Here is a 27,721-nt window from a genome sequence, read left to right on the forward strand (position 1 = left end):
CTTTGGATGTTTACTGAAAGTAATGCAAAGTGACAGGTTTGTGGAAAGGGAACAGTGCCATTGCATAAAGGTGTGGTAGAATGTATATATCAAACTATAGACATGTTTGTATTTCTTCTCTAGTTGTTAAGATTTCTAAGAACTTGGGAGGTTTATAAGTAATAGTGCTAATGTTTTGGCTCTTCAGGAGGATTTGAATAAGCTGGAAAGATGGGTAAATTATTTAATGCACCACTAAATTTAAAGTTTTGAAATTTAGGATCCACAGATGGGATTCTTTGTACTCACTTGGTAGAGTTATACTTGGAGAAGTGGAAGAAGTAAAGGATTTTGGGGGAGATTGTCTATACAATCTCCCCCAAAATATATATGAAGTTCAGAGGATATATTGAAAAGGTTGCGAGGTCATCTCAGATAAGTGCTGCAATACTGAAGTGGAGGACACTGACCATGAGAGATAAAAGTGTGGTGGTCTCATAAATGAAATGAAATAAAGATTTGATCAGACAAATTCTGGATTTCTGAGCTCAGATCTGGTCACCAGGATTTGAATGAGATGAAGTAACCATGGAGAGGGTGTAGAGATAGATAACAAAAATTATACGAAGACTGTACAATGTTGATTATGAGGATATACTTAGGGCATGCAGAGTACAGAGTTTGGTAGATAAATGAGAAGGGGAATATGAATGAGACATTTTAGCTATTGAAAGGTTATTATCAGATTAACGCCGAGGAGGTTTTTCATATGGTAGAATGAGGGAAAAAGAACAATGAAAAGGGAACATTCCATGGAGAGTGGTAGCAGCCTGGAATGCATTTCTTGAGTAGGTGGTGAAAGGACAAACTGTGGATGAGTTTAAGGAGGGGTACAATAGTCTTTGTAGTGATTAGTGTTGACCTCTCATGATGGGTCTTGCATCTCTGTGGAGTTCAAGAAATTAATAATAATAATACGATTTTAAAAGGTTAAACAGTAGGGCAGTTTGGAAAAGTAAATTCCTTTAACAATTTGGTCTACTGCTGTTTTAATCATTCTGAATATACTCCAGGTAATGCATGAGATTGAAGACAGAAGAGAAAAATGTTTTTTTCAAAACAGAAAGATGTTTTCTTAAAAACGGTGTTCTACAGGATAATGTATATTACAGAAAACTGCAGACAAGAAGGAAGCTGTATTCAGACAGGGAAAAATAAAATCTGATTTCATCAGCACGTAGGCAAAAAGCAGAGAATTTTTCTGAAATGATGTTTACACTGACGTCCTGAGGTGGCACAAGAATATTTCTTTCTTTCCATTTAAAGAAAGAGAATTATTTGGGAAGAATTCATAACAATGCTTCACAGTATAAACAACACCGAGAGGGGAGGGGTGGAAATCAAAAACACCTGGGTATACATATATTTAGAAGAATGTAATCTTTGAATCAGTGAGATGGCTCTCATTCTGGAAATTATTGTATTGCATGTATTGGAAAAGAAAAGTTATTAATTCTACAAAGGATTAGCAAAAGATGTTCTTTGATTTATTAGAAAATCTTAATATATACAGGGTGGTCAAATAAGTCAAAGAACATACAATAGAAAAATCCCGTCTTTGTAAAGTAACTGCATAAGTTTTTTAATATCGATGGATTTTTTTTTATTAGTTATGAAAAACCACATCACGTAAATGTCTTCCATTTTACATACACACACACCCCCAGAAATGACTCCCTGGCCCATTGGCTGGAGTAATGATGTAGTAATTGGGTGACAGAAACATGATTTTTTCATTAGGGCAAAAGTCATCTAAAGATGTTGGATGTCAAGCACAAGCAGAATTTTAAAGGGAATTTTCTTTTCCAAACGATCAGGTTCCACAACAGGAATAAAACAGTTCAAGAACCAATCTTTAAACATGCAAGTATGACTGACACAGGCCCTTAAATCTGAATTCCCAATAATGGGAAGAGCTGCTTTAATAATGAGGCGAAGTGATCTTGGATTTTTGGAGCAGTAAACAAGCAAAGGCTTGAGCTTAAAATCTCTCTCTCTCTCTCTGTATATATATTTCAGAAATTAGTGTCTGAGTGAGAAAGGTATCTTGTATGCAATCATTTTAAGTAAACTGAGGTAACAGGGTTTTTCCACCGGTAGCTTGGATTGTTCATCCCACATACAAACAAATCAGCCCTTCAAAACACACACAATTTACAGACAAAAAATACTAGTGGTGGTGGGCAGTAGATGCCGTTGATGTAGATGATGATGGTAGTAGAGGTTCGGTGTAGTGGTTGAGACGGAGAGTTATAGTGTAGTTGTTCTCCCTCAATCAGTCGCCAGACTCCTTGGTGGTGTCACAAAATAAAGTTTCAAGTTTAATTCTTATTTTTGTATATTTTTATATTAATTAAAACTTTATTATTTTTTTTGTATTGCAATTCTTATGATTCTTATGTTAATTATGACACTAAGATATATGTCTTTGTAAAATAACTGCATAAGTTTTTTAACATCACTAGATTTCTTTCATTAGTTATGAAAAACCACATCATGTAAATGCTTCACAAAAAGACAGGCCTGTTCTACTGAATGTTCCATCACTTATGGGCTACTCTGTGTGTGTATCAGGGACATATATTGTAATGAGTTTTTGTTTTCTGAGTTTCATCTGTTTTGCTTGCATGAAGTGTGAACTGATGTGATTAGGATGCCAATTTAGACAAATAATTTTCTATAAATAATTTATAACTTTTTGCTCATATCTACAATGGGAAACTGTGTTAATAATCTACCGAAAGTCCCGTTTTCTGCCATAGCTTTTGTGGATTGTATGATTATAGTTGGAAGTTAGAACTTGCGTATAAATAAGTTGTTAGGAATTATTTCTGTCTTTCTTTGGTTCAGTTCGGAAAAATAATAATTTCCCAAGTGATTACTTTTTCTAATTTCTGTGTGTATTATATGGCTGTATTTAAAAATCCTATCAAAATATCTCACTTCTCACTCTAGTATTTGCAATGCCCACATTGTTTTAAAACCGAATAAGAAACTCAGAGATCGGAATCAAAGAGTTTCATGCCGAATATAGTGACTATAAAAGATCGGTGACTACTAGCGTAAGCTAAAGCACATAGTACAAATTACGGCAACTCGTAGCAATGGTGGAGAAAGTTCTGATCACTATTCTTAGTATTTCCCATAATGTAAAACCCATCTCCTAGGACAGAGGTGTTCAACCCGTCGATCGTGATCTACTGGTCGATCTCTTGTGTATTCCTCCTTACTTACAAATTTAATTAAAACTGAAAACATAATATTTAATTTAATATTATTTTTATTATTTTTAATTCGCATTAAGTGCATTGCTATTGTTTATTTATTTTTTGTTAAAATTGTGAAATCAGTAATTTTCTTATAAGTCCAGGTAAATGAATTAATTTGGATCAGTGGAAGTCAAACAGCGAGCCGAGTGAATACGATTATAAGCAAAGTGTAAAAACTTGATTGTAGCTTAAATATTAAATATTCCAAAGCACATTACATCGATTTTTTACTTACGTTAAGTCCCATGTGAATATTGTAAAAAAATAAACTTTATTTGTCTCGATACAGTTTGTATTAGATGTTTTTGTAAATAACTCTTTTGAAGCTAATTGTATATACTGCTTTAATAAGAATATGTTAGAGTGTTAAATTTGGCTTCATGCCTGGTAGATCAACAACAGATGCTATCTTTGGGTTATGGCAGCTGATGGAAAAGTATCGAGAGAAACAAAGGGAGCTACATCTGGCATTTATTGATCTGGAGAAAGCATACGATAGAGTGCCAAGGCAAGAAGTCTGGAGGTGTTTGAGGGAGAAGAAGGTGCCGGAGAAATATGTCAGGTTGTTGCGGGAAATGTACAGAAATGTGAAGACAAGTGTTCGGACCTGTCTGAGACAGACAGAAAGTTTCAAGTAACAGTTGGCTTGCATCAAGGGTCAGCATTAAGTCCGTTTCTATTTAATATTGTGATGGAGGTGGTAACAGAGGAGGTGAGAGAAGATACGCCTTGGACAATGTTGTATGCAGATGACATCTTGCTGTGTGCAGATTCAAGAGAAGAAGCGAGAACTAAACTGAAGGATGGATAAAAGTACTGGAAGAGAGAGGTATGAGACTGAGCAGAAGTAAGACAGAGTATATGTGTTGCACAGTGGGCGGCAGACAGGAGACAGATCTGGAGCTGGAAGGAAATGTCATCAGGAAGGTGAGCGACTTTAACAGTGGAAGTAGATGGAGGAGCTGAGAAGGAAGTGGGATGCAGGATACAAGTGGGTTGGTGGAACTGGAGGGAGATGGCTGGAGTGCTATGCGATAAGAGGGTGCCGATCAATCTGAAAGGCAAAATCTATAGGACAGTAGTGAGGCCAGCTATGACATAAGCTATAGAAACTGTGGCCCTGAGGAAAAATAGCATCAGCAGGATGGAAGTAGCAGAGATGAGGATGCTTAGGTGGATGTGCGGTGTGACCAGAAAGGATCGTCTGAGAAATGACTATGTCAGGGGAACAGTGAAAGTTACGAACTTAGGAGCGAAAATACAGGAGGTAAGGTTGAGATGGTTTGGTCATGTGATGAGGAGAGAGGACGAATGTGTGGGAAGTGTCATGTAGATGGATGTGCAAGGAAGGCGGAAGCGTGGGCAGCCAAAGAAGAGATGGAGGGAGCTGGTAGAAGAGGACTCGAGGATGAAAAACTTGGATGTGGTGACAGCCCAAGAGAGGAAGGTGTGGAGGAGACTCATTATAAACAGTGACCCCACTTAAGTAGGAGAAGCTGCAGAAGAAGAAGCTGTTAAGAGTGTTAAAAACGAAGGCAATGTTTTTGTTGGCGAAGCTGTACATTGCAGTATTAGAAAGATTTTTATTGAAACTTGTGTGTATGAGAAAGGCTTGTAGTCTCTAAGTGTAAACATCTCCGAAGTCAGTCAGAAAGAGTTCAAACAACTTTCTGATGGCCGGCACTTACAATCAAAAGAAAGCGGAGGAGAACAAAAGGCATGCCGAACTTGAAACTTAAGCTGAAAGACTCATACCGATTCTTTGGGGGTTGCCAAACTTCATGCGAGGTCTCAGAGAAGGCCTAATAAAAAGGGACTGAAGCAAGCAGAAGGGATCCCGGTTCTAGAATTGCTGTCAGAGAGGATGTCACCCATTCCAGAGTCGCCGTCAGAGAGACTGCCAGGATCCACATTGCTTGAGAGAGGAGTTTCCCGCTTCCAGAAAGGAGCTTCTCGGTTCGAGATGTTGCTAGAGAGAGACTTCTTCTAGGCCACAGACAAGGTTTCAAGTTGCCGAAAGGAAGAGTTCCAATTGCCGGAGAAAAGTTTCCAGGCCAGGTTAATGTCAGACATTCACCAATGTGTTGCATTTTCATTACAATTTGATGAATCAAACGACTTCACTGATATTGCTCAGTTAATGGTATTTATTCGCATGGTATTTAAAGATTATTCAAGTAAAGCTTTTGAAAATTATACCATTATTGGGAAGGACTAGGGGAGAAGACATTTTTTCGGCATTTGACGAATTTGTGAAACAACACAAACTTCCGCTTTTTAAACTTGTGTCTATTACTACTGATGGTACTCCTGCAATGATAGGTAATAAATCAGGCTTCATTTCATTGTGTAAAAACGATGACAAATATCCATATTTTTTAACGTACTACTGTATTATTCACCAACAAGTACTGTGTAGTAAAAGATTAAACACAAAAGATGTTTTGGATATTACATTTAAAATTGTAAATTCTATTCGAGGAAAAGCTCAGCAATGGCAGTTATTTAAATTACAATCAGATAATGATAGGGAATTTCTGTTGTACAATAATGTTCGCTGGCTCAGCAGAAGTCAATTTTTAGAAAGATTTCTTGCATTAATAAAAGAAATAAAAATTTTTCTTGATGAAAAAGGAGATATTTATCCACAATTGAGTGATAAAATATGGTTGTTACACTTATCATTTTTAGTAGATTTCTGTACGAAATTAAGCAATTTAAATTTAGAGTTACAAGGTAGAGATAAAAATTTAATTGACATGTTAAGTTCAATAAATCTTTCAAACAATACTTTCTTTTATTAAGAAAAATATAAATGACAGCGAATTTTGACATCTCCCATATTTTTAAAATTTTTTGAACAAAATCAAGAAATGCTTTGCTATGATTTAAAAGAATTTATTCGTGAAATAGAATTAGTTGAGGAAGAAATAAATTCAAGATTTAAAGATTTTAATAAAACTGAAATGATTGTATCTTTTATCAATAATCCATTTCAAGAAAACTTGAACATCACAGAAATTACAAATAAAATTAGTGGGCTGTCTGATATAAACCGAGCTGAAGTAGAACTTGAGATAATAAACATTCAGAATAGTCTACATTTAAAATCAACAAACAATGAAGTCATTTGGAAGTATGCACATGAAAAATTCCCAATATTAACTGATATTGCGGGAAAAATTCTGTCGTGTTTCGGATCGACATACTTGTCAGAATCCGCTTTTTCAAATATGACCGTCATAAAAAATCAATTAAGAAACCAAATTACAAATGATCATTTGGATGAGTTTTAAAAGAGGTAAACCGTGAGTAGACATATCGGTACACAATAAATAACGGAAAAAACTCACGTAGAAAGATTATTTATTAGTATAATTTTCGCCTGTGTGTCACAGGCATCTTCAGTACATTAAGCTCAAAATTAAACACTAACTGACAATTCCAAAAAGCGCCACCTAAGTAGCTGGTGTAAGATAACTAAAAAGGTCAATAACTTTCTTAAAAAAAAAAAAAAAAATTAATACAATAAAAAGTTAGGAATTGTCAGTTAGTGTTTAATTTTGAGCTTAATGTACTGAAGATGCCTGTGACACACAGGCAAATATTATACTAATAAATAATCTTTCTACGTGAGTTTTTTCCGTTAATTATTGTGTACCGATCATTTGGATGATTGTCTGCGATTGGCCAATTCTTTATATCAACTTGACTATGAAAATATTGCGAGGTCCAAACAATGCCAAATTTCACATTAAATATATATTTCTATTAAAATAATTAAAAGTGATAAATAAATTTTTAAATACACAAAGTTTTTAGTTGTGTTTTTTTAGTTGTTTATTTGTGCATAATCAGATATCAGGTTTGGGGAAGGTGATCTAAATAAGAGAGTAGATCGGTGAATAACTTATTATAGAAAAGTAGCTTGCGTAGTAAAAAAAGGTTGAACACCACTATCCTAGGAGATGTATGATGTTATACATTATGGTGGGAGGTCACTACCTAGACCAGTTTCGATCTTTATTGAGATCTCATCAGTAAGTAGCTAAACCAAAGTAATACTAAGGGTATAGGGAAAAGAACTTATATACTGTGTTATATGAGTTGTCAAAAAGGTGCACCTATAAATTATTTAAAATAAAGAGCCAATAGGCTTCATTTTGGCAATGTAAACATTATTTATTAAGGGGATATTAAATCTCATATTCTTTTAAAACCAAATAAGAAACTCAGAGATCGGAATCAAAGAGTTTCATGCCGAATATAGTGACTATAAAAGTATCGGCGACTACTAGCATAAGCTAAAGCACGTAGTCCAAAGTACATACCACAAACTATGGCAACTCATAGCGAAGGTGGGGAAAGTTCTGATCGCTATTCTCAGTATTTCCCATAATGTTAAACCCATCTCCTAGGAGATGTCATACATGTCATAATATATAGATGTCATAATGTATGATGTCATACATTATGGTGGGAGTCAATACCCAGACCGGTTTTGATCTTTATCAAGATCTCATCAGTGAGTAGCTAGACCAAAGTAATATTAAGGGTATAGCGAAAAGAACTTATATACTCTGCTATGACTTGTCAAAAAGGTGCACCCATAAATTATTTAAAATAAAGAGCCAATAGGCTTCATTTCGGCAATGTAAACATTATTTATATTAAGGGGATATTAAATCCCACATTGTTTTAAAACCGAATAAGAAACTCAGAGATCGGAAACAAAGAGTTTCATGCTGAATATAGTGATTATAAAAGTATCGGCGACTACTAGTGTAAGTTAAAGCACATAGTCCAAAGTACGTAGTACAAACTACGGCAACTCCTAGCAAAGGTGGGAAAAGTTCTGATCGCTATTCTTAGTATTTCTCATAATGTAAAACTCATCTCCTAGGAGATGTATGATGTTATACATTATAGTGGGAGGTCACTACCCAGACCGGTTTCGATCTTTATTGAGATCTTATCAGTGAGTAGCTAGACCAAAGTAATACTAAAGGTATAGCAAAAAGAACTTATATACTCTGCTATATGAGGTGTCAAAATGTTTGTCAAAATAAAGATTGAAACTGGTCTGGGTAGTGACCTCCCACCATAATATATAGTATCATACATCTCCTAGGAGATGGGTTTTATATTATGGGAAATACTAAGAATAGTGATCAAGCTGATCTCATACGGAGGAAGCAGGGTTTTTTCTTCTGGAAACTCGGGATTTTCATCCTGCGTACAGAAAAATCGGCCCTTCAGAACACACATAATTTACAGACAAAAAATACTAGTTGTGGTGGAGGTGGGCAGTAGATGGCTTTGATGGAGATGATTCGTAGTAGAAATTCAGTGTAATGGTTGAGACAGTTGTAGGTGTCCTCCCGCGATGAGTCTTCGGACTCCTTGGAGGTATCAGGAATAATAATAACTTTCCCCACTTTTGCTACGAGTTGCCGTAGTTTGTACTACATGCTTTAGCTTATGCTGGTAGTCGCCGATACTTTTATAGTCACTATATTTGTCATGAAACTGTTTGATTCTGATCTCTGAGTTTCTTATTTGGTTTTGAAACAATGTGGGATTTAATATCCACTTAATATAAATAATGTTTACATCGCCAAAATGAAGCCTATTGGCTCTTTATTTTAAATAATTTATGGGTGCACCTTTTTGACAACTCGTATAGCAGAGCATATAAGTTCTTTTTGCTATACCCTTAGTATTACTTTGGTCTAGCTACTCACTGATGAGATCTCAATAAAGATCGAAACTGGTCTGGGTAGTAACCTCCCACCATAATGTATAACATCATACATCTCCTAGGAGATGGGTTTTACATTATGGGAAATACTAAGAATAGCGATCAGAACTTTCTCCATCTTTGCTACGAGTTGTCGTAGTTTGTACTACGTACTTTGGACTACGTGTTTAGCTTACGCATAGTCGCCGATACTTTTATAGTCGCTAGATTCGGCATGAAACTCTTTGATTCCGATCTCTGAGTTTCTTATTCAATTTTAAAACAATGTGGGATTTGATATCCCTTAATATAAATAATGTTTACATTGCCAAAATGAAGCCTATTGGCTCTTTATTTTAAATAAACCCTTTGCTTCTCATATAAATGGCACACATGAAGCATGACTATTGTTCATGTGACCTTTATGATTTCCATATTTAAAATTATATTAATTGATGATTCATAAGTAAAAGTTATCCTACAATTAACTGCATTGAACCTATTAGGATGAGCAGTGATATGCTATATACCCTCAAAACTTTCATACATCAATAAAAATGCAATCACAAGATCAAACAGACGTGAAATTTGTAGTCTGAGTTGCATAAGCCACACGATAGCACGCCCAACCTAACTGGTTATGCGATCCACTGATATATATATATATATGTATATTTATATATTCTGCCCTCAGTTGAGAGAACTGTAGCTGGCACAGTGCTAAGAAAAGTGAATTCATTTTGAAGGGAAGAAAGGAATAAAGCGATGTATGCATTCATCACTAAGAAGTGAAATAGTGACCACTTTAAAAACTAGAATGTTCATAAAAGAAAAACAAATTTTCCAGCATGTAATATTAAAAAAATTCATCCCACAAGACAGATCGATTGCCCTATTATTGGAATGGATTCTCTTTCTTCTGCCATGAGTGTTGATGGATTTCACATCTGTGGTTGAACTACACACACACTCCCGTATATATATATATATATAAATTAATTAAATGACTATATACCGAGAATGAAAAAACAACAAGGTTTAATATTAAGATACAACTAAATGATATAATCACGTAATCACAAGAAAGATATTTATTTAACCAAATATTTCGGTCTGGAAATAGCAGAACAGTTTAAAAAAAAAAAAAAAAATATACAAGCTAGAATACTAACAATAGATCGTTGAAATTAGAACATGCCGCGTGATGTTATATCACTAAGTATGAAATGAAATATTTTGAAGTAGAAACATGATTGAATTTGCTATTAAAAAAAAAAAAAAAAAAAAAAAAAAAAAAAAAAAAAAATTAATGAGTAATCTTGATTAGGCTTTCCCAGATTTTTGATATAGATATGCAGTCATTACGATTCAGGTTGGGATGATGGAGCAAGGCCTCCACGCTTTCCTTGAACAAACGTTCGAACCTATAACGGGATCTATGTAAGAGGCGCGTTTTGGACCAAAGGATGCTGTGGTCAGTTTCAATCCCGTGTTGAGCCAAACCAGACTTTTCAGGTTTATTGTGAAGAATGGATGATTGATGTTCTTGGATTCTTTTTTCAAGAGAACGTCCAGTCTGTCCAAAGTAAGAGAGATCACAGTTGCAAGGAATTTGATAAACTCCAGGAAGAGATAAAGTTGAGCGTTTGTCTTTAGGAGAAGGAAAATGAGAAGACAATTTGTTAATAGGAGAATACGTAGCTGTTAAATCATATTTCTTCAAAATTCTTGCGATAGGTTCTGAAATACCGGAGATATAAGGAATAGGTACTCGACGTATTGAATCTTTGTTGTTTTGTGGAGGATTATAAGATGTAAGAACACGTTGAATACTTTTTTCAGAAAAGCCATTGAGTTTCATGTGTTGCTGGATAGTAGAAAGTTCTTTCTGTAGATAATCAGCCCATCATCCATGTCAAAAAACAGGAATTATAAAATGTCTCATCAAAAGAGCCAAAACTAATTGTTCTACTTTTGATTATCTACAGAAAGAACTTTCTACTATCCAGCAACACATGAAACTCAATGGCTTTTCTGAAAAAAGTATTCAACGTCTTCTTACATCTTATAATCCTCCACAAAACAACAAAGATTCAATACGTCGAGTACCTATTCCTTATATCTCCGGTATTTCAGAACCTATCGCAAGAATTTTGAAGAAATATGATTTAACAGCTACGTATTCTCCTATTAACAAATTGTCTTCTCATTTTCCTTCTCCTAAAGACAAACGCTCAACTTTATCTCTTCCTGGAGTTTATCAAATTCCTTGCAACTGTGATCTCTCTTACTTTGGACAGACTGGACGTTCTCTTGAAAAAAGAATCCAAGAACATCAATCATCCATTCTTCACAATAAACCTGAAAAGTCTGGTTTGGCTCAACACGGGATTGAAACTGACCACAGCATCCTTTGGTCCAAAACGCGCCTCTTACATAGATCCCGTTATAGGTTCGAACGTTTGTTCAAGGAAAGCGTGGAGGCCTTGCTCCATCATCCCAACCTGAATCGTAATGACTGCATATCTATATCAAAAATCTGGGAAAGCCTAATCAAGATTACTCATTAATTTTTTTATTTTTATTTTATTTTATTTTTTTATAGCAAATTCAATCATGTTTCTACTTCAAAATATTTCGTTTCATACTTAGTGATATAACATCACGCGGCATGTTCTAATTTCAACGATCTATTGTTAGTATTCTAGCTTGTATATATATATATTTTTTTTTAAACTGTTCTTGTAATACCACCGACGATGGTCTGCTATTTCCAGACCGAAATATTTGGTTAAATAAATATCTTTCTTGTGATTACGTGATTATATCATTCAGTCTTATGTCGCAAGTATCCTTAAAACAACAAGATACAACTAGTTTTGTTGAATGATTCAACTTCTTCAGGTATCACTGGCAAAGAATTATACAAAAAATGACAGAGACATGATAAAATTACATCAACAAATCTAGTATAAAAGACAATAGTACATTTAAAAACAGGAATGCGAGCTTGAGTTCCAATTAAAGTTGACTATGTGCGTGAGCTGCCACGATTGCACCAATACTGAACAGTGCATGTCAGAGAGAGATTGAAACTATGGCTGTCGTTAATATGTGATGAATCTAGTGAAATTTCTCTGGATTCGATAATCTTTCTTTCGAGTGATATTAGAAGTCTTTGGCCAGTCTAGAAGGTGTTGGTGGCCTTCATCTGAGTTAATAGAGAAGAGAACATGGCTAAAGACAGCGCTGGCTCTGGTCCTATTGTAGGAATCACTAAGAAATGTCACTCAGGTGTTCTTCCATATACAAAAGGATGGATTTAGCTGTCTGGCCATAATATGGCTTTCCACAATCACACAAAATCTTGTAAACCCCTGGATACCGAGTAGCGAGATGTTTCACTTTAGGTTTACTTAGTACGGAGCGAAGTTTTGGAAACGTAGTGAAGCAAGTTCTGATGTTGAATTTTTTAAGAAGTTCTGCTAGTTTTTGGGAGAGATTTAATGGCAAGTTTTGATATAGTTTCTCTCTTCCCGAACGTACCTACTCAAGAAGTCCTCCTTCAGAACAAACTATCCAAGAAATTCTTTTCCATACTCTCTCACTGTGTAAATTCAGGATATTTCAAATTCAAAAAAAAGATCTACAAACAAAACTCAGGATTAGCAATGGGCAGTCTGCTCTCTCCGATTCTTGCAGATATATTTCTTAAGGCTTTTGAAGAAAAAGTAATTAATTCCTCTACTCTTAAACCAAAAATATGGTATCGTTATATAGACGATACATTCCTCATCTGGGAACACGGTATCAACAACCTCAGTTTGTTTCTAGACCACCTCAACAAGTTTCATGAAAATATCAATTTTACCTTCGAACTGGAATCCAACTACTGTCTCTCCTTTCTGGATTTAAAACTTATGAGATGCACTGATAATATAAAAATCTCTATTTTTAGGAAACTGACTCATACAGACAGATATCTCTATGCTTCTTCCCATCACTATCCTCTGTAAAAATTTGGTATTATTTCAACCCTAGCACATCGAGCCAGATCTTTACTTACAGATGAAACAGAAATTGAAAATTAACTCAATTTTCTTAAAAGGACTTGTCAACAATGGTTTCTCTCTTAAAAAGATTGATAAATTTTTCTCTTCCCATTGCTCTACTGCTACTGAAGATTCTTCTCCCCTAGAGCTTTTATTTCATTGCCATACATCAGCTCTCTCTCCCCAAAACTAGCAAAATGTCTTAAAATATTCAACATCAGAACTTGCTTCACTACGTTTCCAAAACTTCGCTCCATACTAAGTAAACCTAAATTGAAACATCTCCCTACTCAGTATCCAGGAGTCTACAAGATTTTTGTGCGATTGTGGAAAGCCATATTGTGGCCAGACAGCTAAATCCATCCTTTTGCATATAGAAGAATACCTGAGAGACATTTTTTAGTGATCCCCACAATAGGACCAGAGCCAGCGCTCTCTCTCTAGCCACGTTCTCTTCTCTATTAACTCAGATGAAGGCTGCCAACACCTCATAGACTGGCCAAAGACTTCTAATATCCATGTGTGTTATGATGAACGTGAAAGAAAGCTGATCGAATCCAGAAAAAATTCACTAGATTAATCACATATTAACAACAGCCATAGTTTCAATCTCTCTGATGCACACACATTGCCACTGTTCAGTATTGGCGCACTCGTGGCAGCTCATGCACAGTCAACTTTAATCGGAACTCAAGCTCATATTCCTGTTTTGAAATGTACTATTGTCTTTTATACTAGATCTGTTGATGTATTTATATCAAGTCTCTGTCATTTTTTGTATAATTCTTTGCCTGTGATACCTGAAGAAGTTGAATCATTCAACGAAACTAGTTGTATCTTAATATCAAACCTTGTTGTTTTTTCATTCTCAGTATATAGTCATTTAACTAATTTTTATAATATTTCTAACGAGTAAAGATGTACAATAATATATATATGATCATCAGTTATATTTACTCGGTGTGTAGATATGTTCATGTTTTTTTTGACTCACTGAATCCGAGAAACAGACAACAAGTTAATTTAATGAAGCACACAACATGTTTCTTCAAAAATGACTTCTTCAGGTGTGGGAACACTTAAAGCAAATTAAAAAAACCCATAAAAACACTGTGCCATTATAATAGCAGACTCGTAAACTGAAGTTCAGTTTGAATTGTTGTTATAGTCCGTGCTGCAGTTCTATTGTTGTTCACATGCGAGCATGTGAGTTCACATGTATGCCAGTATCTAATGGCAGAACTATGCGACTCAGGTAGACTATAACTAAGGTTGCTGTTGATGTGAGAAGAGTCTAAGATAATTTCTTTTGGATTCAACTATTCGACGTTCCACTTCATCGCAACAAATATAAACGTTTGATGTTGCATTCCAATCTATTTCGTGTTCGCAGCCTTCATCATCTGCATTTATTGAGAATAAGATGTGACTTGAGAGTGCTCTTGCTCTGATTCTATTGTATGAAATGTCTCTCTGGTGCTCCTCTAGCCGTAGGAGGATTGACTTGTCAGTCTGGCCATACATAGTGTGGTCTCCCACAATCACATATTACTTTATATACACTGAGGAACTAAAGAGATTGTTTTGGGTGGCTTAGAACTTACCTTAGTTTTGGAAGAATTGAAAAACAATTTTATATTAAATTTTTTTCAAAATTCTTCCGTTTCCAGGGTTGTTAGGAATCTCTGTGGTGCTGGTATATTGCCTCTTGATGTTTTTGGAAGAGTATCCATTATTTGAGAAAGTTCTTTCTAGATATTTTAGTTCATTTTTTAGTTCTTCATTGGAGAATACTGAGCACGTGCAGTAAGCCAATGTGGAAATGATGCCTAACTTTTGTGCAGGATAGTGATGTGAGGATGCACATGTAGGTATCTATCTGTGTGTGTTGATTTCCTGAAGGTTGAGAATTTTCAAGAATCAGACATCTTAGTTAGTTTCATGTCTAGAAATGAAAGGGAACCATTTTCTTCAATCTCGATGGTGAATTTTATGTCTTGGTGGAAGTTGTTTAAATGATTTAGCAAGATGTAAAGATTCTTAACACCATGCTCCCAAATAAAGAATACGAGGTGGTATCAAAAAGTTTCAAGACTAGGTTTGTAACATGCCAACAGATGGCAGCACAAGGCTGCATGCACAGTCACAGGGAGCACCTACCTTCATAAGTCAGTGTGCCAAAAGACTTCGTCCTGTGTACATTGGGAGCTGTGCAACTGATGCTATTCTGACCACCTGCTTCACCACATCTGCGATTTCATCATGGACAGCAAGTAAGAACAAAGAACAAACATGAAATTCTGCATGAAACTGGGCAAATCTGCCACAGAGACTTTTGATATGATTTGGCAAGTTTACAGCGATGCTGCAATGAGTCATTCGAGGTGATTTGAGTGGCACGAGTGCTTCAAGAGCGGAAGAACATCACTGGAAGACAATGAGAGATCAGGAAGACCTTCAACGAGCTAAACTCCCAAAAATGTCGAAACCATTCGGCAACTTGTGCATGAGGATCATCGGAGAACACTCCACAACATTGCTGCCATTGTCAGTGTGTCATATGGAACAGTCCAGGAAATCCCCACGTGTGATTTGAACATGCGCCGTGTTGCTGTCAAGTTCATCCCCAGGCTGATGACCTAGGAGCAGAAGGAACACAGCATTAAAGTCTGTCAAGAACTCCGTCAGTGTGCCGTGGATGACCCATCCTTCATGTCGAGGATCATTACCGGTGACAAAACTTGGGTGTACGGGTACGACCCTGAGACAAAGCAACAGTCTTCGCAGTGGAAGAGCCCATCATCTCCAGGACCGAAAAAAGTGAGGCAGGTCCGCAGCTTGACCAAGTGCATGCTCATCGTCTTTTTCGACATTCGCAGCATTGTGCATCGAGAATTTGTCCTCAAGAGCCAGACCGTCAATAGCGAGTTCTACTGCCAGGTTTTAAGGCATCTGAGGGAGGACATTTGGCGAAAGCGACCAGATCTGTGGTGCATGAAAAACTGGATGCTCCACAATGACAATGCACCCTGTCACCGAGTTCTCCTCACACGAGTTTCTCGCCAGAAACAACATGATCTCACTTCCACACCCACCCTACTCGCCAGATTTGGCTCCTGCAGACTTCGCCCTCTTTCCGAAGATGAAGATCCAGCTCAAAGGTCACTGTTTTGACACCATTGAGAAATCCAGTGCGAATCGCAGAAGGTGCTTGACATGGTTCGAAAAGAAGACTTCCAGGACATATTCCAGAAGTGGCAAGAAAGGTGAGAGCGCTGTATTGATATGCAAGGGGACTATTTTGAAGGTGATAGTGCGTAAACATAGATAAATAAAGTAATTTCTCTTAAACAGAGCTAATTTCGAAACCTTTTGATACCATCTCGTATATCGTCCACATAGCAGAGCCATGTTCTAGGTTTTAATGTTGCTTAAGAGATGGCTTTTTCCTTGAAATCCTCGAAGAAAATGTTGGCCAGTATTGGAGACAGGGGGCTGCCCACAGCTAGTCCTTTATTCTGTTTATAAATTTTCTCTTCAAACTTAAAATACCCCAAATTAATACAGTGTGAGAGAAGAGCAAAAATGTCTTTTTAAAGATTTTTTTTTAAAATGCTGAGAACATCTTGCATTGGAACATTTGTAAAAAGTGCCATAACATCAAGCTCATCATAATATTGGAATTCTTGAGCTTTATATCTTTAATTTTGGAAACAAAGTCCATTGAATTTTTAATATAAGAGGAAGATTTTCCTACTAGACCTTTTAAAGAGGATGCTAGATATTTTGATAATTTATATGTTGGTGAATCAATGTTATCAACTATTGACTTGAGCAGACAATTTTCTTTGTGCACCTTTGGAAGGCCAAATAATCTTGGAATAAGTGGATGTAAAGACCGAAGAGAAAGACATTTGTTTCTTGGAAATTTTGTTGGCATCTTAAGGAGATTGTTTGTTCGATTATGTATCTCTCTCGTTGGATTTCTATCTAGTTCAGAGTAGGTAAATGATTCTAATAACTCCAGGATTTTCTCGCAATAAACTGTTTAGTTTAGTACGACCTTTGCATTGCCCTTGTCTGCTTGGAGGATAATAATATCTTTGTTCCTTTTCAGTTTTTTGATGGTCTTTCACCAGGAGAAATGTTGTTGATTGGAGGTTTTGCGTTGTTAATTGCAAATATTGTCTCCATACAAAGTAAATTCGTGTCTACTGTAGGAAGCAGTGAGCTACCTTTTTCTATCTTCATAAGAAGCAATTCTCTAGGGATGGATTTTGGTGAAGGAACAAAAGTAAGACCTTTTGAGAAAATATGCTCTTCTTCAAAACCAAGGGTATATAAGATGATTTGTTTATCACTAATTTTTTAAGGCCTTCATGATGTTTATTAGGTGTGAATCATTCTTGTGTTAATCTGAGTTAATTAAATTTCCTAATTGGCTTAGATTTATTGATGTCCTGAGTTCTTGAAGCCTGGTGCATGCTTATCTCTTTTATGTTGTTCCATGACAAGGGGTCTAAAGATACTGCTAAACGGTTTTCCAAAGTGAGTTTCTTCCTAAAGAGAGATAGGATAAATTTTGTTTTATGTCACCAATTCGTTTTAATAAGAGTTCTAACTTCGCTTTTTTTGTAAATTCTATGCGCCCTTTCCGTTATGATGATTACCTTGAATTGTAGGAATTTGGGAATAATTGAAAAGGACTTACAGAGTTTTAAATAGACAAGCCTATTAATGAACAGTCCAATGCTTCTGGTGGTTTTTTGATAAACTTTTGTAAGTTGGGATGCATCCTTGTCATAAGGAATATGATGATCATCAGTTATATTTACTCAGTGAGTAGATATGTTCATGTTTTTTTGACTGACTGAAATGGAGAAACAGACAAGTTAATTTAATGACACTCATGACATGTTTCATCAAAAATGACTTCTTCAGGTGTGGGACAATTAAAGCAAATGAAAAAAACTCACTGTGCCATTATAATAACAGACCTGTAAACTGAAGTTAAGTTTGAATTGTCGTTATAGTCCGTGCTGCAGTTCTATTGTTGTTCATATGCAAGCGTGTGAGTTCACGTGTACGTCAGTATCCAATAGCAGAACTAGTGAGTCAAGTAGACTATAACTAAGGTTTCTGTTGATGTGATAAGAGTCTAAGACAGGGTTCGTGTATTTTTTTAGTGATGAGTCCAGGTTCAGTCTGCAGCCAGATAACCAACTTATCTTGATATGGCATGAAAGTGGAACAAGAAATAATCCACAGTTTGTTCATGAAAGACCCTAACATCAAGGTGGGAGTTTGAAGGTATGAGCTGGAATAAGTATAGATGGCCATACTGATCTCTATTTTATCAGAAACGGTTTCTTAACAGCCCAAAGGTACTGCGATGAGATTTTGGAATCTATAGTTCATCCATATGCTGCTGCTGCAATTGGCCAAGAATTCGTTTTTATGGATGACAATGCTCGTCCACACGGTTCAAATTTGGTACAAGAATGGTTGGAGGAAGAAGGTATTGAACGAATGGCCTGCCTGTTCACCAGATTGTAATCCAATCGAACATGCCAGGGATGCTTTAGGTAGGTGTGTTTCTGCTCGACTGGTGCCACCACGATCACTTCAACAGCTTAAAATTGCTCTCACAGAAGAGTGGGGAAATATTATTATTCGTTATACCTCCAAGGAGTCTGAAGACTCATCGTGGGAGGACATCTGCTGTACAACTCTCCATCTCCACCACTACACTGAACCTTTACTACCAATCAATGCCACTACTGCCCACCACAAGTATTTTTTGTCTGTAAATTGCATGTGTTCTGAAGGGTCAATTTGTCTGTATGCGGGAGAAAATCACTGCTAATTCCGTATGAGATTGGCTAACTCACCTTCAATTGAAAAAGATTCCATATAAAGATTCCTCCCATCACGATGGGAATCGAACTTAGGCCTTTTCTAATCGAAGGGCACAACGTACCGTCATTCTTCCTATTGCGCCACAGAGGTGCTTAATATATCCTACAAGAAGTGTTCCATCATCTTATCTGGTCCATGCAATCAAGATGTACTGCTGTTAATGGAGATCATAGCCCTATTAAAAATTAACAAAAGCATTTTGGGCTATTCTTGTTAAAATTATTTCACACTAAAATGTATAATTTGTTGAATTTGTAATAAATATCGATTATTTAAACAATATCTTATCAATTATACCCTATCCATAAGTAAGAAATATTTATTCATGTATAAAGTACCCAATAGTTATAATTATTTGCAGAAATTTATAATTATCCAACAGAAACTAAAATATCCCCTAATTTTTTTGAGCAGTGTATATATTTCTTCAGGATTTTTGCCAACTTGTTAAAAAAAATATATATATATATATGTGTGTGTGTGTGTGTGTGTGAAGCTTGATTTATTCGGTTGTCGTACATTTTTATAAAAAGATTGAATGACTAGAACCGAGAGAAATGAAAAAAACAAAGTTTATTAGTACTACACAACTAGTTTCAGCTTGTATCAGACTTCATCAGGTGCATTTTAAAACGAAGAAATAACCAGTAAAAACACAGAGGAAATAACTGCAAACAATACGGAAAATTAGTGTATATGTATTTCAATGTTGAAGTCTGCACATTCAAAATTGTTCCCTCGTTAGCTTCATTGTTGGGCGTATGCATGCATATAGCATCTCGTGAATGTCAGTATTTGACCACAGCACAGTGACAGTCTGAAAGATTGTAACTCAGGTTGTTGTTGAGATGTAGGGGGGTTGAGAATGATTTCCTTTGATTCTATTATCTTCCTTTCTACTTCTTCATGTTAAGAGAAAATGTTATTAGAGTTGTCCCATAGGACTATATGGCTAGACTTTTCTTCTTTAGAATTAGCAGAGAACAGAACATGACTAGACAAAGCACTGGCTCGCATTCTCTTGTAAGTGACGTCTCTCTCTTGTGCTCCTCAATGCATAACTCGATTGACTTCTCAGTTTGGCCAAAGTAAGGTATGACCAATTCTCAGAGGATATTTTTAGGAACAGGTCTGGTGGTGGGAAGACTAGGGGCCATCTATGGAAACTGGGCAAGAGTGTGGTTAGCAAAGGTGTTAGAACTAGGTTTTTTGCATGGAGAGTGGTGAATGAGTGGAATAAGTAGCCAGAGTCTGTTGTGGGCGGCATGACTGTGAGTGGGTTCAAGGCAAGGTATGATAGATACCGTGTGGAAGCTGAATAGTTGTTGGCATGATGTTCTGGGCCTCGATGAGCCTCCCTCGATGAGTCTAAAGACTCCTTGGAGCTGCCCGTAATAATAATAATAATAAATATATATATGTAATTATTGACTTCTACTCGGTTGTTTTGATACATTTTTAAAAAAGATTTAATGACTTAAACCGAGATAACTTATAAAGTTTTAATGAGAATAATATAATTAGTTTCAGCTTATAACAGCCTTTATTCATTAAAGGAAGAGTATAGTAATACTCATTGAAGTATCTAAAAGACTGGAAATTACAGGTAAAAATTGCCACACATAATTGAAACAAAACGTATTTTTTCAAAAAATACAACATTTATATATATAGCAAAGGAAAATGAAAGTTATTCCCATAATAGTAGGTGCTTTAGGTGCCATCCCTAAAACATTGAAAGAACATCTAGAAGCACTCGAGTTAGATGGATTAAAAATTGGGCAGCTGCAAAAGGCTGCTTTGTTTGGCACAGCTTTCATTTTCAGAAAGTATTTCCACAACTCATAGGCCTTTGGGCAGGGCTCGAATTAGTGGAATATAACCAGCCTTTTCTTAAGACTGAGGAAGCCAATCAAGCTTTGATGAATATTATACATATAAATATATATATATATTAGACTGCTCTTGGTCAGTACCTTTGCAGGGAAATTAAGAGATTTCAAAAATGAGAAGAGTAAATAAGGTTGTATCACATCTCTGGAATGTTGGATATAAGAAGAGACTGAGAGAATGAACTACAGAGCCAACTGGTGGATAAGAGAAGGAAAGGTAATATGATCAAGCAACTTCGGTTAGTGAACAAGGAAAAGACAATATTATGGGTGATTTTAATTATGGTGGTATAGATCGGAATGAAGAGATGGCATCTAGGAATAAGGAAAATGAATTTCTTGAGAGATAACTATCAGGTAGTAAAGGAGGGCATGCGAGGATAAGAGTTTTGGATCTGATAATTTCATCACAGGATGTAATTGTGAGTGGGTTTTGCAATTTCTTCAGTTGGAGAGAATGATCATGAAGTGATCACATGAGTCGTGGCTAGCCATATGAAGGCTTCTGTGAGGAAAGCTTTTCATAATCCGGTGATTATGAAAAGTTTAGAACACAGCTTTGAGCTATAGCATGAAATGAGGAGTTCAGCAGTAAGGAAATAATGTGAGGATTAAGCATGAAATTTGGAAGAGGAACGCACGTTTGCGGCAGCAGAAGATGAATAATGGTAATAATTAGTTACACGAAGAGTATAAAAAGCAGGCCATTAGAGTGTGTCTCAGTTGGTAAGGGAATGTGCAAAGTGCAGTATGAGCAGAAATTATCAAATCAGGCTATGAAAAACCCTTATGAGGTTTTTTGATATGTAGCAAGTAAAAGGAAGAATGACTATGGTAAGATGCTGTTAATCTACGAAAGTGTGAGATTGGTGACTGCTGCAAAGGACACACCCTGATGAACTGCTCAGTAAGCAGTTCATCAGGGTGTTTCATTTTCCGAGTGAAATCAGAAGTTCAAATGTAGAGAATGAAATGAGAGAGGACTTGGTGAGCAAGCAAGGGGTATATAAGGAGTTAAGTAAGCTAGATGTCAATAAGGCAATAGGATTTGATGATATATCACTATGTGTCTTGAGGGAATGTTCCAGGGAGTTATTAGCATCAGCCTTTGCTTATCTCTTTAAGAGTCTTGCAACAGCACAAGTCCCAAAGGAATGGAAGGAAGGCAAAATTGTTCCACCTCATGAAGGTGGTGGTAAGGCTAAGGCAACAAATTATAGGCCAATCTGTATATTTGAAGCTGTAGTTAAGATACGGAAGGGGTCGGTGAGAGATAGGATACAAAAGTGGGTTGATAACCGTAGTATTCTTTGTGCTTGTCACTATGGGTTTGTTAAAGGGAGGTTTATGTTTTACCAACTTGCTTATGTCGTATAACAAGGTGATGAATGTATTGGACAAGGGAGATGCATATATGTATAGTAGCATACTTAAATTCTGCAAAGACTTTTGGTAGATTGCCACACCGCGAGTTGGTCACTAAACTGAAGCACTTGGGATTGGATGATAGCCTAGTGATTTGGATAGGTATCAGCAATTTGTGTATTGGGGGGGGGGGGCACTATATCAAAAGAGGAAAGTTAGTAGTAGTGTACCACAAGAGTGAGATTTGGGACCATTGTTATTAATCTGTATATTAATGATATTGGGATAGATTTAATTGGTGATATACAACTGTTTGCAAATGATGCAAAACTGAGGAGAGTGATGAGGAAACACGCAGACATTGTGGCATTACAGGAGGACTTGAACAGATTGTATGAGTTGGCAATAGTATGGAACTGTCAATTCAATGTTGTCAATTAAAATGAAAAGCCAAACAGCTAGTTTTCTCAAGACATTACATCAGATTATGGAAATGATGCAGATGATCTTAATTTGTAGAAATAAAGAGGTTCTGGTTCCACTGTACAAGGCCTTGATCAAGCCTCTATGGATTATTGTGCACAGATTTGGTCTTCTGGTTTTCATGGTGATGAGGATATATTGAAAAGGGTCTAGATAAGACTGACTAAAGTTGTATCTGGTCTTTGGGATGTAGGATATGAAGACAGGTTGAGGGAATCTTTATCTTTAAGTCTAATCTTTGGACAAACAGGCAGTTCTGTGAAAAAAATAATAAATGAACATCAATATTATATCGAATACATGAAACCTCAAAAGTCAGGTCTGGCACAACATAGTACTGACACTAAACACAATATCCAGTGGGATAAAGCTCATCTTCTCCATAGATGCAAGTTTAAATATGAACGTCTTTTCAAAGAAAGCTGCAAAGTCCTTTTACATAGCCAAATCTGAATTGAAACAATTGTCTCTGTTTCAAAAGTTTGGGAGATTCTTATCTTATGTAGCCATCGAAAAAATACTTTTTAAGAATAATTTTAATAATATTCTTTATTACTATTAATTTCTAGCAAGCGGCAACAGTTTTTAATTGGTAATTCGACGACTGTTATGTACTTTATATTCCATTCCTTTGAATTGCTTGTTGTCTACACTGATGATGTACTGTTATTTTCAGTACGAACTATCTGTACTTTTATTTCATTGAAGTTAATTACTGTGGTTTTCACGTAATTTATTATTTATAGGTGGAGGGAATGCAGTTTGCAAAGTCTTATGAATAGCAGGAAAAGAGTGGTTGGTCAGTGGAATGTTTTGCCTAACATTGTGGTGAAAGCAGATATTGAATGAGTTTAAAGCACGGTTTCATGAGTTTTGTGTGTAACAGTGTTTATCTCCCGCAATGAGTCTTTAGACTCCGTTGAAGTCTGGTGTTAATAATAATAATGATAATATAAGTTGGTGAGGGCACGTACCACATTAACACAGAGGAGATTTATTGCAGGGTAGAAGATGAAAGACACAGAACAATACGTCATCCCTGAATTTATACAAGGAAGGTATGAGTAAGGAAGTGAGGAGTAGAAAATGTGTGCTTGGAGAGTGATGGATAAGTGGAATGCACTATATGAGCATATCATGGGTACCAAAAACAATAATCAAATTTAAGGTGAAATTTAATGAGAGCACTATGTTTCAGAGAGAGAGGCTCTTTTAATATATGCAATGAGTGGAGATAAAGATAATAATGTTTTCTTATTCAAATTAAGTGGATATTGAGTCCAACATTATTTCTTAGCCGAATAAGAAACTGAAAGATAGAAAATCTAAGAGACTAATATGAAATAATAAATCTAATAGAAAATCTGAGGCTCTTTATCTCAGTCATGTTTTCTTATGACTCATATTTTGATTTATATGGAACAGTATATATATTATCAAAATAATTTACTTACAAGGCATAAAAGTAATCTAAAATAGCATTTTTTTTTAATATTTAGAAAAATGAAATAAATTTAGAGTTATTTCTCTAAATTAATTTATTGCATTATGATCATAAAATTACTTACACTAACATTTCTTGGGGATTCAAAATTAAATCTTTCTTCCTACTTGAACAATATATTTGATTTGGATCTTCAGACACTGTATAAAAAAGACCACAAATATGAACTTGATGTTAAAATGGTATTTACATTAATCTCAAGATTAATGGTTAAATAATATTAAATAACAGAAGTATTCTTGTGAGTGAGTGAATATAGCAGTGGTTTTGATATGTGCTATGAGAATACTTTTAAATTGCTTAGTGTGACTTTTTTTTCTTTTCTTTTAACAGTGCTTCATTTTTAGGCTTGATTAAAAGTGTTCTTCAATAGTATTTGTTAGCATAATTTTGTTGGTTTGTGTTCTTGCTGTTGGCTTTATTGTTCTTTTTCTTCTTCTCTTAGACTACAATAGGAATGCCAAGTAGATATCTATAAATATTTTTCACAGAAATCTTCCACTTAGTCCTTGATGGACACTTAGCTTTCAGCTCTAAGTGCTCCTTGTCTAAATTTTTATGTTGTCTATCTAAGTTCATTCTAGGTCTGCCTCGTTTTCAAATTGCTCCTGGAATAAACCCTTCAAGTACTTATATTGGGAGACCATTAGATCTGCTGATATGACCAAGCCAGATGAGTTATTTACTTTGAATTTTTGTTATGATGTTACCTCTTGGACAAGTAAAAGTAATGATTCTTTGTCTTTTATGACGATCCCACACAAGGTCAAAAGAAATATAATACTACAGAGACGTGTGGGTAAGTGGGCTATTGATATATTTTTTGAAGAGTGGGAAGTTGTACTCAGTGGCAAAAACAGTATAGAAGAGATTGTTCCAAAGAATAGAGATGGATGGAATGATGGAAGATGAAAAATTAGTTCTGTATGTTAGCATTTGGAGATGGATAGTGTGTGGGTATTGGCCATTGGCTGCTCTAGTTCTCACATTTAACTAGTCTTACTTCAAAATTTTGACATGATCAGTGTATAGTATGGGTAAGGTTGGCCTGGTTGGCCGAGTAGTTAGCGTATCTGCTCTCCAGCCAAAAGGCTGTGGGTTTGAATCCCACCATGGGGATGGATGTTTGTGATTGTCTGTGGAAATACCGGTGGTGAGCCATCTACACCATACAAAAACCTGGTATGAAAGAAAATTTAAAGAAGCCTGTGAAATTCTGATTAACCACCCTAATATCAACAATAATGGCAGCATGAAAATTCCAAGAATCTGGATGGCACATATTCAGCCTACTTAATACTTGGTACCCAGCATACTTTAGGACCTTAAGCAACCTCCAGCTAGTATTGGAAACCATTCCATACCAACTGGTTGAAATTTATCTGTATAATCATGTTTTGAATATATATATATATATATATATAAACATGTTGCACTCCAGTCCAATGTAATTTTGTAACCAATAGATAATAATAATAATAGGACTCTAGCGTTGATTTTTTTTTTCCACCAGGCGTCAGGCCAACAATTATTATAACGGCTGGTTAGTAACTTTAGTAAAACCATGTAGATTGTACTGCAGCTTGTTTTTCTGTATATACTGCATATGCTCCAGAAGATGATCGTGATATAAAGATCGAAACGTTGAGTGTTGATTTTGGTTAATATTAAACGAAAGTTTTACTCAAAAACGGTAGTTGTCTCCATAATTTTCCAAAATGTAGTCTATTTTACCCTCCTTAAACTCATTCACCATTTGCACCTTCACCACCTTCTCAGGCAATGAATTTCAAGGACTAGTGCAGCCATTCCTGGTCTTTGTTCTTCACCCCAAGGGTGAAGAACAAAGACCAGGGATGGCTGCACTAGTCCTTGTTCTTTCCCCTTCTTCTAACATATGAAAACTCTCCCCCAGTGTTAAGATAATAGCACTTCAACAGCTTAAAAATCTCAATCATATCCACCTCTTTGTCTTCTGTCCACCAAACATTGCGGTCTGTCAATCTATCCTCATAACCAATATAGTACAGTTCTGATATCGGTGTGTCTGATATCTCATATCTTGAATGGCAAGTGTTCACCCAAAAATTGTTGGAATAAGTGATACATGGTTGGACAAGGATGACATCCTGAATAGAGATGAGAGGGTATAATGTGTTTCATTAAGATAGAAAGGGTAAAAAAAGGTAGGGGGAGTGCTATTCATGATAGAGAAAGAGTTATGTCAATACAAGCAAGAGGTAAATAGTTGCTGTGGTTTTGAGGCATATGGTGTGAGACAGAGGTGAATAGAATGAAATACTTAGTCAGATGTTGTTATAGACCTGGTAATGTGGATGATAATAATCATGAAATGTATAATCAAATTAGCCAAGCAAATAAGAAAAGGGTAATCATTATGGACAATTTTAATTATGGCAATATGGACTGGGATGATGAGATAGCAACTGGGAGTAAAGAAAATGAGTTTCTATAGAGAGACAACTACCTCAGAGAGTATGTAACAGAGGGCTCACATGGATTAAGGTTCTTGGATTTGACCATCTCGTTAGAGGATGTTATTATAAATGAGGTGTCAAATCACCCTCCACTTAGTGAGAGTGACCATGAAGTGATTACCTGAATGGTTGCCAGCAGCTGGAGAACTTCTGTGAAGAAAGAGTATATGTCAAACTACAATGCTGATGATTACGAGAAGCTTGTGAGACAACTTGCATGTGTAGCATGGAATGAGAACTATCTCATAGGAGCAATGTCTAAATGTATTCCATGGGTCAAAATGTTAAATAAGGTAGGTGTGAAATGGATGAATGAAGAGATTAAGCATGCGATACAGAGGAAAAATGCATTAAGGAGACAACATAAGAGGAATGGCAATAATCAATTCCATGAGGATTACAAAGAACAAGCAAGGAGAGTGACCCAGTTGGTAAGGGCAGCAAAAGTGAAGTATGAGCAGTAAGCTAATGAAGCCAAAAAACATCCTAGGGAGTTCTTTCAATATGACAGCAAAAAAAAGGATGATTATGGAAGGATGACATTGATTGGAGAAAGAACAACTGCTGCAGAGGATATATTTAAGATATTTAATGATTATTTCATAAAGGTCTTTCATTCTTGTGAATGTGACATCATGAGAGGTGAGAGCAGTTGATGATGAGGAGGAGAGAGATTAACTGTAAGTGAGCAAGAGGTATATTGGGAATTAAACAAACTTCATGTTAATAAGATTGTGTTACTTGAAAATATATCCTCACATTTTGAATGAATGTGCAAGGGAACTGGCATCTGCCTTCACATATTTGTTTAATGTGAGTCTTGCACTGGGTGAAGTTCCAAAGGAGTGGAAGGAGAGCAAGATTTTGCCATTTCGTAAGGTAGACAGAACTGAAGCATCAAATTATAGGCCTATCCAGTGCTTTTTTTTCTGGAAAAAAAGGTGCCGGTACTTAACATGA

General features: G+C 35.9%; 1 protein-coding gene across 4 annotated transcripts in view; it reads right to left on the reverse strand.

Annotated features, from left to right (window-relative positions):
* Positions 1–27,721, reverse strand: part of LOC150099031 (serine/threonine-protein kinase Nek8-like) — a 1,046,903-nt gene that overhangs the window by 254,759 nt on the left and 764,423 nt on the right. For all 4 annotated transcript variants that reach the window (XR_016549512.1, XM_090405252.1, XM_090405251.1 and 1 more), the window contains one exon: positions 24,328–24,403. Coding sequence is in view for 3 of the 4 variants with exons in the window: in XM_090405252.1 (XP_090261378.1) it covers positions 24,328–24,403 (76 nt within the window). In the remaining variant the exon portion in view is untranslated. The remainder of the gene's footprint in view (positions 1–24,327; positions 24,404–27,721) is intronic.

Source organism: Typopeltis vanoorti, chromosome 15, assembly GCF_054136105.1.
Source record: "Typopeltis vanoorti isolate ZY-2024b chromosome 15, IOZ_Tvanoo_1.0, whole genome shotgun sequence".
In the NCBI taxonomy this organism is placed as follows: Eukaryota; Metazoa; Arthropoda; class Arachnida; order Uropygi; family Thelyphonidae; genus Typopeltis; species Typopeltis vanoorti.